Source organism: Thermobia domestica, chromosome 17 (assembly GCF_964235325.1).
Source record: "Thermobia domestica chromosome 17, izTheDome1.hap1.1, whole genome shotgun sequence".
NCBI lineage: Eukaryota > Metazoa > Arthropoda > Insecta > Zygentoma > Lepismatidae > Thermobia > Thermobia domestica.
Genome location: NC_137470.1, coordinates 117,046,874 through 117,060,764, shown reverse-complemented (window position 1 = coordinate 117,060,764; position 13,891 = coordinate 117,046,874). Strand labels below are relative to the sequence as shown.

General features: G+C 37.7%; 1 protein-coding gene across 1 annotated transcript in view; it reads left to right on the top strand.

Annotated features, from left to right (window-relative positions):
• The window catches only part of Arp3 (Actin-related protein 3), an 87,374-nt gene that overhangs the window by 58,843 nt on the left and 14,640 nt on the right, over positions 1-13,891 (top strand). Inside the window, exon 6 of the mRNA XM_081744170.1 lies at positions 84-302. Within this exon, the coding sequence (XP_081600296.1) occupies positions 84-302 (219 nt within the window). The remainder of the gene's footprint in view (positions 1-83; positions 303-13,891) is intronic.

Below are 13,891 nucleotides of genomic sequence, written 5' to 3'. Positions count from 1 at the left end.
TGCTAGTTTATATAAGTTTATTGAAGCAAATATTAACTCATTTTTAATATTATGATTTAATAATATGGTGTTGTCTCTCTTAGTTTGCAAATCCAGACTTCAACACTCCCCTGTCAGAGATTGTGGACACCGTGATACAAAATTGTCCTATTGATGTCCGCCGACCAATGTATAATAATATTGTTCTGTCAGGTGGATCGACAATGTTTCGAGATTTTGGCCGCCGGTTACAAAGAGACATGAAGAGAGTTGTGGATGCTCGGTTACGGCTAAGTGAACAACTTAGTGGTGGAAGAATTAAGGTGAGTTTTTAATTGATTTGGCTGATGAGTATTTTATAGATCTTAAATATTATAATACGATAGGAGGTTTAACTTCTAAACTCTGAAATAACTCACAAAAGTATTACTTTCAGGTAAAGTTGTAGATACCAAGTAACACTACGAGGTCCGACAGTTAATTTTGCGAATCCGGTGCATAAAATGTGCTACATAACTTATTGCTGCATACTAGTGTGATCACCTTCAAAGTATTAACTGATGCTAGCTTCTACTCTAGCTGAAGCATTTTTAGAGCTATTACTTAAATGGCCTTCAGAGCTGCCGTCGTTATTAGCCTTAATATCACTTTTTTTTTTTTTTTTAAAGCACTGTGTGATCCTACAATAAAAAAAAAAAAGTCATTGCGGGTACGGGAGATCTTCTATCACTTTTTCTGGTCAACAACTTGTGTATGGACAGTACTGTGTGTTCAGGTGCATTGTCATGATGGAAAAGCCATGAGTTTCGTGCGAAATTTCTGGTGGTTTGCCGTGGGACGTAAAACTCAAAGATTTCATTTCATTTCTGGTGGTTTGCGTTTCCCTCACGCAATCTTTGTAGCACTCCGAAATAGTACACACTTAGTTGACTGTTTGACCTCGTGGTACGAACTTATGGTGTACGATCCCATGGATATCAAAAAATATTATCAGCAGCGTTTTGATCTGTGATTTTCATTGCCGGAACTTTTGCGATCGCGGGTAGTCAGCTGTCTTTCATTGGGCACTTTGTAGCTTTGTTTCAGGATCATACGCGAAGACCCTGGTTTTATCGCCTGTGATTATTTGGCCCAATATTTCGTTTTGATTCTACAACAAATCTATCCACGCATCCACACTCCTTTGCTTGTGTTAATTGGTGAGGTCTTTTGAAACCATTTTGGCATACACTTTGCGAATGAGAAGGTCTTCAGTTAAAAGTTTTCGCATGGTTTTACTAGCTATGTTCACTTCGTCTGCTGTGAATCTCAGTCAGTCGCTGATTTGCATGCACATCTTGACGAACTTTAGCAATGTTTTCTTCCATTTGATTTGTTACAGACTGCCCTACACTTACATCATCAGTCACTTGTTCCCTCCCGTCCGAAAATCATTTAACCGATTTGTACACTGCTTTCTTGATGACGATCTCGTCGTACACCTGTTCTAACGTTTCTTATATTTCACTGTCCTTCTTTCCAAATTTCACCAAAAAATTTCCAGTTTGTTTGTTGCTCCAATTCCGGTTCAAACATCTTCACGACAAACCACACGCACAAGTACAAACAATATTGCACGCCAAACAGGAAGCCGTCAAGCATAACGTAGACACTGCTGTGAGACACTGAAATAATAGGGCCTTTCTATTTCAACTGTACATCTTCTGGTGCTGCTGTCGATATGTGATTTCCCGTACCTCCGTGGACAACTTGGTGCGGCCGAGATCTTTCAATTGTTGGATGTGGAAAGGTTGCCACAATTAATTATTTCATGAACTTTGCTGTGCTCTGTCTTGTTAGCCTACGATCTTCAGTCGTCAAGACCAAACGACTGAATGACAAATTGGCAACAAAGCTGACACCTGAGGTTCACCTCTTTTCTCTAAGCAAAGAGAGGGTTTCCTCCGTTAGAGGGTGATGGGAGTGGGGCCGAAGTATGTTTCACATATTTTCCGAAGGCACAGGTGAAATAGACAGGCTCTAGGTCTCTGAAAAAAATACAAAACTGTTTGTATATTGCTGCCCTCAGGCACACACATTAGCAAGTTTGCAAAGTTAATTGTCAGACCGCGTATATTCTTTCTTTGATCTAAATTAGTGGTTTCCAACCTGGGGACCGTGAAAAGAAAGCAAGGAGGCTCAAGCTACTTACATAAACAAACTGAAAAATCATAAATATTACGCATGTTGTGGCAGTCATTTAATAATAATAATAATAATAATAATAATATTGTTATTATTAAAGTTCGAGCATTTAATACTCCATCTTAAATCGTAAGAAGGGGTCATAGGAAGAGCACGTATGACCAACGAGCGGTAAAGAATAGAGCTTGTAGTATGCAGACCTTACAAAGGGGGCGCCAGATAAACAAGGTGGAAACCACTAGTCTCAATCAGTGATGGACAAATAATGGCTCACAAGTACAAGTAATAATAATAATAAAAAAAAAGTAATGTGTTCCTTTGCTTAACACGAAGTTTGTGGTTGTCCATTATAATATACTTGGATAGAGATTGACATTAACTGTGATAACATTTTCATTAACTTTTAGTTACCCAACCCATATTGCAAGATAAGATTGTTGCTGCGGGCCTCCTGTTTTATTAGAAAAATGCAAATTTCTTAGTTACTTCCAAATGTTCGTAGCTCAGGCCGTAATTGGTCTAGGTACATGAAAGAAAAACAAAAGAGGGGAAAACGCAAAATAGAACCACATTCAGTGAACCGACGCCTCTGGGGGGGGGGGGGAGTAGGAAGCAAAGATTTGATTGGATTTGATTTTGAGTTTAGCGTCCCTTTCAGCAACTAGGCTATGTGAGATGTGGACCTACAGCTTAACGTGGGATACGAACCACATCAGATCCCGCCAGGAATCTCCCACACCAAAGGCGTGTACGCTAAGACATTAACCGAGGAAGTTCAAGATGCAAAAAAATGGGTCAATAAGTGGTTCTTGTTTTGCCCTGACCTGTAGTGAATCATTATAGGCCATCTCATCTAAATGTATACCTATTATACGAACGAGTAAAAGTAACTTATTCGTCATTGCTTAGCCCATACTACTATAGGTAGAAGCGTTAAATTTGGACAGAAATTTCATTTTGTTGCGACAAGAGATAAGAAAATTTTTGGAAATACATACCCTAAGGGGAGTGAGGGAAGGTCAACTTTTCTACTAAGAATTGAATATCTTACGAATCCCAGAAATTACTTGAAACTCGGCCCATAAAATCATTAAAATAGAGATATACGTGTTTCAGTGTTTTCAAAAATTCCGCTTTTGGAGGGGGGAAGGAATGCAGTTTCTGCATTATTCAAATTTCTAGTTTCGATGTGTGTTTCATCTTATTCTTTCCGTGCAAAAAATGGGGTTTTCTGCCGGTATTAGTCATATTTATCTTTGAAAGTGTTTTATCGTTCTCAGTTGCTAGTTAATACAGACCTACGTTTTTGTAGTTTGTGAAAAAAAAAAAAAAAAAAAAAGTTTAAATATTAGGAGAACGGGAATGGCTTCTTCGTCTGTTGAGAAAGAAAATTCATAATATAGATTGTTTTCTAATTGGTAAATAAATTTTTTTGAGAGGAGACGCATTGTTTCGTTCCATGTTTGTATATCTGCTTTTACAGGTGACAGGGCTACGGAAGCAAATCCCATTGTTTTCGTGAAATTATTCATATGCTCCTATTTCCACGCCCCTTCTCCTAAGCAACGTTTTTTTCAGTGGGCATAGGTTATACCCTTTTAATCTTGGATCTGTTCTGCTATTTTGCGTATCGTGCTTGTTGATGTGACTAGACCGACTAGGGAATAAGCTATTGATATTTGAAAAATAACTAGTCATACTGTGCATTGTAGAAGCTTATTATTTTTTTTTTTTCAATTAAATATTTTATGTTTTATGTTAAATCGGGAGGGGCTCAACAGGTTCTCCCTAATCCAAACCGGAATATATAGAAATCTTACTCTTAATGACTACCTAGTGCAGGCTGGCGCGAGTTTTTCGCACTAACGTACAAAATGCTGTACGTATTTATAACTATAATGGTTATGCCCTCCTAACGTTAACCAGCACCGAACAATGGAACGCCACCTATAGAATACGATGAGTGAAAGCACTAAGAGTAAATTATATCAAAAATTCAAAATATCTAATAATATAAATAAAATAGAGTTCGTTTGTATGTTTGTCTGTCTGTGGCCTGGGGACCAGACAGGACAACCGAGAGTTACCAAATTTTGTTCAGGGGTACTATGGTGCAGGCCCCAAATCAAGACGAAGCGTTTTTTTAATTCGAGCAAGAAGGGTCTGGGGGGGAGGACGTTTACCATGACATATAAAAGTAGTAGAAAATTACCCATATTAGCGTTGAATTCGCGGTCGCGAAGATCAACGGTGAAACTCCGATCGCATTCACTCAATTCGGGTGCGGGCCAGGGGTCACCGAAGGGGGGGGGGGGGACCGAGACATGTAAAAATTACCCAGAATGACCTATATTAATGTCAAATCCGTAGTTTTCACGGTCGCAGAGATCAATGGTGACACTTCCATTAGCGATGACTTGCAAATTCAGCTACCATTGTATGCGGCCGGGATTCATATGCAGCGGGGGAGGGGTCACTGAGCTCAATGTTGAAACTCAAGATCGCGTTAACTTCGAAATTTAGCCGCCATTAGTTAAGGAACGGGGACCATAGAGGCCATCGAGACGTAAAAATAATCCAAAATGACCGATATTAGTGATCCATCATTTTCACGGTTTCTGAGTTGAATGGTGATACTCCCATAGGCACTGACTTCAAAATACAGCCCCTATCTACTGGGGACCAGAGTTTTTTCAAATTTCGAATCAGAGGTTCTGAGGAGGCTTTTACCGGGATATGTGAAAGTAGTAGAAATGACCGATATTTTTTTTTTTTCGTTCTTCAGTTTGTTTACATAGACATTTTATCTGACCGTGCGAAGAATGGGTGTATTCAGCTAGTATGTAATAAGTTTCTAGCGGGATCATATTGTATATCTTTACCGTATCCTTAGTTGTCAATAATAAATATTATAGCACGTCGAACTAATGTAGTGCTAATGAGAACAGAAGTAATTAACATAATACTTAATTATCGTTATTATATCGGTAAATATAAATTGCGATATAGCCTATGCGATATTGTTTGCTTCAGTGAAAACATCCATGTAAACAAATTAACACAATTAATTCTTCACAGATTAACCGTTTTAATTTTTTTTTATGGTACAAACCTTTGCTAAGTTGTCGATCTAAGTGTGTACATTTGCTAACTTGCAACATGTGGGGATTTAATCTCCGTTATTTTTGATGGATTGCAACTCTAAACTATATGGTTATTCCTTCAAGTGAAACGCACACTAAGCTTCATCAAAATAAGATAAGTTTCATGAGAGTAATTGTGGAACAGACTGATTTAACTAAACATACATTCGAAAGAAAGGAGAAGAAAATGATATCTAGGGCCTTACTTTGCGAAACGGGCTTGGTTTTGTAGAGGTTATAAATGATTTTGTACAATCTTGTTCTAAAAGATCTGGCAGTTCATCTCTCTTTGCAGAAACATATTCTATAAAAGTAACCAAGAAAGTTCTGCCGCTTTTTGTGGAGGTCTGTGTTCAATTGGCCCTCACACCGTGAGTTGAATTTGAATGGAGATAAGACGAAGGGTAGTTGTTGATGTGGGTATATCCAGCATACTACCTGGTTGTAGCGGTTCAGTTACACCATGAGCTTGCGTAAGGACGCAGTGAACGTGGAACCTCCACAGAGCGTCTAAGGGCGTATATGCTGTACGAATCCAAACTGGGGTCAAACGCCGCTGCAGCGGGGCAGAAGATATGCCAGAACTTCGGTGAGGGTGTAGTGACTACGCGGATAGTGCAGCGGTGGTTTAACAAGTTTACGGACGGTGACGAAACACTCGAAGGCGCATCACGTGCCGGAAGACCAACACATGCACAAAATGATCTTCAGGCTGCAATTGAGACGAACAGTGGCCAGACATACGAGGAACTGGGACTACAATTCAGTGTGAGTTTAGAAGCCATTCGGCAGCACCTCCATCAACTTGGGAAGCACTACAAGTTGAGTCGGTGGGTCCCACATGATTTGAATCCGGGCCAGAAAGAAACGCGAGCACGTACCGGTGTTTCTTTGCCTATCTCATCTGAGGAAGGAGCCGTTTCTGGACAGGGTGTTGACATGCGATGAGAAGTGGGTCCTGTACGAAGCTCGACGGTGCCGGCATCATTGGTTAACATCCCATGAACCCGTTCCAAAACAGCCGAAACAAGCATTGCACCCGAAGAAGGTCTTGTGTGTGTTTGGTGGACCACTCGCGGTATCGTGCATCGGGAACTGCTACCAGCTGGTCAGGGCATCAATGTAACTGTGTGCTGTCAGCAGTAGAGCTAGCTGTGTTCAAGAAAAACTCAAAACTCTGGAGCCAGCACTTCTGAATCGCAAAGGGATCCTCGTGTTACAGGACAACGATAAGCCCCACGTGGCTAGAATGGTCCGGTACACTTATATATGCCTTGGATGGAAAACACTATTGCATCCGCCATACTTCTCGGACATTGCACCGTCCGATTATCAAATCTTCCATTCCTTGAGCAATCACCTTAGAGGATGACAGTTCAAATCCCTAGTAGAGGTGCAAAATGCACTTGATACTTTCTTCGCATCACGGCCCACCAAGTTCTACCGGATGGAATCCGTGGCCTTCCAGAACGTTGCCAGAAAGTTGTCGATGTTGATGAGAACTATTTTTGGTCTTCCAGGTATGTCTTACGTGACATATCAATGGTGGATGAATCGAAGATGGTGGATGAAACAGTGACAGAACTTTCTTGGTTACCTTTATACAAACTGTACGTATCATTTCAATTGGTCAGAAAAGATACACATTCTCTATACTAGTTCCATCTGTTGGTAATGATACAGGCATTTTTAAAGAGAGAAGAGTGCCCAATTTTGATTGAACAAGACTATTCATCTTAATAAACTCATAAGGTGCATATTTAGTAGTAAAATAATAATAGTAACCTCACTTAAGTACCCTTATATCTTGTTGATGTGCGTTTCAACGACTGCTAGTTGTCATTCTCGGTACTTGTTTATTAAGGTTGTTTTTTTTTTTCTTTTTTTTTTCTTTCTTGTACGTTGGTTCATTGACTCGCATTTGTTTTTCAAGAAAAGATAAAAGTTGAGGATATAGGGAATAAATGACCTGTTTAAGAACCAGCGGGTTTGTTTTTATTTCCATGAAAAACACATTGAGTAACGTTTTTAAAAAAAGAAAAATGTTTATGTTTAGCAGCTACCGTTGAAATTAGTGAGCGCAAGTTTTTTTTTTTTAAATAAGTATCATATCATCTGATAACGTACACCGCAGTTCAGAGGATATACATTAAGTAGCTATTTCAACTATTCTGTTATTTTTTAAACTTTGGCCCAGGTAAGCCTTTTGTTTATGGGCGCAGATTTAAAATAATGTGAACTTAGAAACCAAAGATGAAAATCGGTATTTTTTTTTAAATTTTATCTTCATCTTTAGGTGTATTTCATGGACATGAATTCGTTACTTCTGTTTTTTCCATCCGCTTGTTAAATCGTCCAGACAAGGCGTAAAAGAATAACGTTGTGTCTACAAATGTGAATTATGTTGTTTAGCTCCATTGTATAACTTCCATGGGACCGCGGTGGCTCAGAGGTAGAGCGCTCACCTCTGGTGTGTGGGCTAAACACCGTTTCCTCCCGTTTCCCGTCTCCCGTTTCCTCCAACTTTCTTCATTCCACCATTCAATTCATTTACCATCATCACCCTCTCTCCTTTAGCCTGGCCGGCATAAACTTGGAACGTAAAACTGAAAGATTTCATTTCATTTGTATAACTTCCGTGTTAGGTAAACCTGTATATTCCACAAATTGTAACAAACTGTAAGAACTTCATAGTTACATTATGTTGATCACGTATTTCTCGTAAACTGACACTTTTCTGCAGACTTCGAGATTTTGAATTAGAGGCATCACACATAGTACTTTTCCACGTTTCAGTGCTATCTTTTCCGTTTATATAAAATGAGGACTTTCTAGTTTCATGGATTTGGTCTCTAGTCGCTCGTAACCAGCAGACCAACACCTTAACCTTTCTAACCTCATTCTAAGTTCTACTGGATAAGTAGTGAATCCACTGGGCTTTACCTTTAGTCTCATTCATCGATATATAGGGATGAGATGTTCCCAAGTTCATAAGAAAGAAACCATCTGTATCATCAACAGCGGGTTAGCGAGAGAGAAATTTGTTCCTTGCATACGAAAATTCACGACACTACAGCAAATATTCTACATTTCCTGAATGTTCACCGAAAGTCTATTAAATTCAGATATAAAACATAACTTCTTTGTTAAGCAGTTCATTTCCGCGAAAAGACTTACCAATACGAGATTTGTGAAGTACGTTTGTCTTTATGGCACTGAATTTTGTATCGTGTTCAGTATAGCATTGGAAATATTCCACAGTATTAATAAACCAAAAGTGACCAAAGCATCAAATGTATATTAACAGTACTTGTGTAACTATTACACAAGTATTATTAATATATACTTGGGCTTTAGTCAGTTTTGGTTTATTAATACTGTGGAATATTGTAGTATTTAAGCTCTATCTTCATCTCTATAACATTGTCATTAAGACATATCAGAAATAAGTTATTTCCTCATCCCCGAATTATTTAACCAGAAACGTAACATTGTGTGGTACTGAAGCACATCAACCCTTCAAATTTAAGATATATATAGTGAACTCAAGAGTTGTGTTTGGTGTTAGCGTAACGGACAAAAATTTACCGGTAATGTGAGTTTACGAATCAACGTAAAAATTTTAATAACACGTAACGAGGCTGATAACAAACAGATAGTTGAGACGTATACAAGAAAGTTAATAATAGGGGTACGTAATGAGTTTTATTAAGACTGTCCATACTTGAACCTGACATTGCATTGATGAATATCTTTGACACTATGTCTTTTCTGTACTCGTGCGTGTTTATAATTTCGTTCGGGACGGATTTTTGCATTTTCATTCGTTTGGAAGGTCGTTTATCCTCATTATGTGAAATTCTACGGAACAGATGTACCTTCTTTTTTCCTTAAACATGCGATTGAAAGTATACGGTGTCTCAAAAATTATGACTGAGCAAAATATAGTGCAAATGGCATTAGTTAAGGGCTATGAAAATTGAATTAACGTACGTGGTATATGATCTAGGCCTAGAATCCGCTCAGAAATAGGCTGGTGAAATCAATTTCGCAATAGCTATGATAGGTTTCTTGTGTTTAATGATTTCAAGTAACGTATGTTGCCATACAACGAGTGTACGGTACTAGTAGATAAAGTATTGCACTTACACGATGGTGCAGAACATCGTAAGCAGTTACAGAATGTAGTCCACGTGGTGTGCTTGCACTTAAACACATTTATACAACATTGCATAAAATGGGCATGAACACAGTGCAGTATCTCCGGTGTGACAGTTGCACAGGCCTCAATAAATCGTCGTTCCAGATGGGTCACATTACGAATTTTCACAGAATACGCAACTGTCTTTAAGTATTCTCACAGATGGAAGTCTAGTCATTCCAGAAGTGAACCCTACGATGTAAGTTGTCATCTGCCAGATGTTGCAATTGCACTTTGAATAGATGCTATTTGTGTTTGTGTAAGATCCTATGGACACAGTTCCAATCAGGGTTTGCTCAAGTGGGCCCAGGCCGAAAAAAACCACCGGTATTTCGGGTTGGACCCACCTGAAAAAAAAAAAAACCTTAAAACCCACATGGGTTTTTGAGCTTTTCGTTAGTATATTATTGGTGCAATTAAGGTGATCACATTGGAAGTGATTTTTATCAGATTTTGGACTTTCCTTAGGCAAATTAGGTGCTTTCATGTTAAGGTATACAACATTCAACGTAAGACCTTTATAAAGTTCCGAATGCATTAAAAACGCCGTACCTTAGATTGAGATAATTATAGAACAAATTAATGTATGGGTTGTGCTTATAGCCTATTTAAAGTAAAATATGCAATTTTATATTTTAGAAAATACTCCGTGAATAGTGTGCTCGCCCACTCGGCGACGCCGAAGGACATTATCCCTCATACATCTGTGGGTTTAGGGCCATACGTACTGGTAGTATTAGTAAACATGTAGTGTATTAATAAAACTATTAGTATTATTTTTTTTATTATCTTTGATGGTAACACAAGTATTCTTGAGTAGAGTTTGGTTTTCCAACAACAGTTTAGTTTAGATATTTGTTGCTACTTTTCAAATAAGCTTTCTGTAGAATCAACAGCAGCAGTAGCGTAAAAATTCTTGTCAAATTTAAGAATCTTAATGCTCGGAGTTTCGAAGAGTACGTTACGCTTACTATTTCAAGTGCTGAATTCAAACTTCGTACTAGTGAGAGTTTCGATGTACAGTAAAGGAAGCTTGAATTTTCGGAAAATAATAATAAACCTTCGTCGCGAAAGAAGTGTCGGGAAATTCCCGTAATTAAACGCACAAAGCATCAGAACTGAATACTTCAACAATAAAACTATTTGAAAAAAAATGAAATGAAATCTTTCAGTTTTACGTCCCACGGTTATGCCTGTTAGGCTAAAGGAGTCGGTGATTATGAGAAATGAATGAAATGGTGGAATGAACAAAGTGGGAGGAAACGGAAGAACCCCGAGAAAACCCACGAGCACGGTGTTTGTCCACCAAAACGTCTACACGGCGCGAACTAGGGACCGGAAATGAACACTCTACCAGTGAGCCATCGCGCCCCTAATAAAACTATTTATCTTACGCTGTAAGATATTTAGTTTCATTTAAGACATATTGAAAAATTTACTTTATGAAATATGAATTATACAGGGTGTTTCAAAACAACACCGACAACGTTTGGGAGATTGTTCCTGACACCAAGATAAGAAAAAGTATAGACCAACCTGGGTGCACAAATGCTTCCTTTTGGACTTATAGGCTGCTGAAAATATGAAAAGATGAACATTAAAGGTCTATAGTGCCAAACTATGGGACCTACCGTAATCGGGTCGAGACTTCACTTAGGAACTAAGATGTGAACTATCCGAAAATACACGTGTCAGAATCCTGCGGTACTCATGCAACAATTTTTATAGAGGGAGTTTTGCTACGGGCATATAATTTGAAGTACTCACCAACTACCTCTTTTTCATGTTTTCGGCAGCTTTTAACTCCGAAAGGAAGCATTTGTTCGCCTAAGCTGATCTATACTTTTTGTCTTATCTTGGTGTCAGGAATCAGTCCCAAACGTTGTCGTTGTTGTTTTGAAACACCCTGCATATATGTTAATTGTTTTAAATTAATTTTCTGGGAGAACGGTCTTGCAACAAGTGCTCGGGAAATTCCCGTAATTAAACGCACAAAGTATCGGAAGTGAACTTCAATAATAAAACCATTTATTTTACGGTAGAAAATATTTAATTTTATTTAAGACATTTTGAAACATTTAGTTTATAAAACACTAGCAGCGTTCACCCCGCTTCGCTGCGGTCACCCCGGAACGCAATAAACTTTGTTACTTAGATAATTTTTACTTTTTCGCTTTCAAGTGATATGATAAAAACCATAGAAGATTGCAGTAAATGTTAACATTATATCGCCTGTCATTTATGTTAACCCGCCCCGCTTCGCTGCGGTCACCCCAACCCGCCCCGCTTCGCTGCGGTCATCCCGGAACGCAATAAACTTTGTTACTTAGATAATTTTTACTTTTTCGCTTTCAAGTGATTTATAGCGCCTGTCAGTTATGTTAACCCGCCGAGTCACAGGGTCATGCGGGTTGCATATAAATACGTTTATTTTTATACCTATGATGAACTAATAACAAAGGATTTGTACGTATGGACACCTGAATGGTCAATTATCTCAAGACACTGGTAATTGAAAATTAAAGTGATATGATAAAAACCATCTAGGGTCCACATCCTAACAACCCCCCAAAAATGAAAGAAATCGGTTCAGCCGTATTAGCGTGATGAGCGGACAAAGGATTTTTTGTACGTATTGACACCTGATTGGTCAATTATCTCAAGACAGTGGTAATTGAAAATTAAAGTGATATGATAAAAACCATCTAGGGTCCAAATCCTAACAACCCCCCAAAAATGAAAGAAATCGGTTCAGCCGTATTAGCGTGATGAGCGGACAAAGGATTTTGTGCGTTCTCTTTTATATATATAGATGAGTCATAGATTGAGTTGTTCTAAATTAAATTAATACATTTGTTTTAAATTAATATATTTGGTGTTCGTATTTGGCGAATGTCACTGAGGGTATTGGGATGATTCGATCTACATTTGTTCGTTCGTCTGCTGTACCACACGTACAACAGGGTACCACTTTCCGTCTTTTAAGTTTAAATTTTCACTGTACAAGCACGAGACACACTAAATTTCCTGTACAGATTTTGGCGGCATACCAACGAAAATTTCAAAATGGCGGCCATTTTTTTCAAAATAGCGGGTATCCACACCGCAATTTTCAGTTTGTTAAGTTGAAATTTTCAGAGTAGAAGCACAAGACACTCTAAATTAGCTGTATATATTTTGGCGGCGATCCAATGTAAAATTTCAAAATGACATTCATTTTTCAAAACAGCAGTCAATAGAAAATTGTTGCAAGTTGTGACAATCATAATCTTGAAATAAAAACCACATTTTAACACTTTTACCCCAAAAACATTGAAATATTAAAAAAAAAACGAAGAAAAACCGAAAATACCCGAAAAAAACATATGGGTTCAGGTGGGTTGGGCTTTTTCAAAAAAGCCCGGGTTTTGTCAAACCCTGGTTCCAATGGACACAATGTTTTTCAGATTTGCTGAAATTTTAAATGGACTCTTGCCTTTTAATAAATACTGCTGTTAAAACAGATGTTATATCTTAAGTTATGTAGCATGAACAACAAAACGGGGCTTACGGTCCATCCCCATCGTGTACTTTTTACAGTGCTTTTTATTAGGTCACTATCATGTTTTTGTTAGTTTTAAATCCCATAACTTTAATTTCACCACCCTAACTAGAGATGTGAAATTTTGTACAAATGTGTAAACTCGATGACAATACAATATTTTCACATAATTTTTGCTGTACTGTATCGTACTATTTTAAAATTAAATTCTATTTCATTATGCAATCACAAATGCTCCTCAGTTGTCATGTACAGTAGAACGTACAGAAGATTTGAGGGTTTAGATTTGTTTCACATTAATTTTGAAACTACTATAGACTTTCTTTAAGAACTGGTTAAAAGTTAAATTTTTAAAAAAAGGTAAAACATACTTTTAAAAATAATGCTTTTACAAAATTCGGCAAAATAAGTTTTTTGTGGGGTAAATCTAATATGTGTGACAAACTATAAAAGCATTGAGCGTGATTGATTATAATTGATTTTAACGACTATATGCAACATCTACTGCCCATTTTAGATGTATCTTGTTAAATTAGAGAAGCCGTTTGTTTTACAAATATTTACTTAGCATTATTATTGTGATCACTGAATACATGGCATGGTACGTTAAACTAAAAAACAAAAAAAAAATACCATAATTCTGTCTTTTCGTTATAACATTTGCTGTTCATACCGATAATGCTGTCTGGATACTTTTAGTGTATTCTTTGTTCGTTATTTTCTAACCTAACTGAAGGTAAACCAACTCAAATATAACCTAACTAAGCTACTTTTGAATGAGTGGTGTCTTCCTGACCTCTGTCACAAATTTTTAAATGACAGGTATTTGAGCGAATTGGTGCA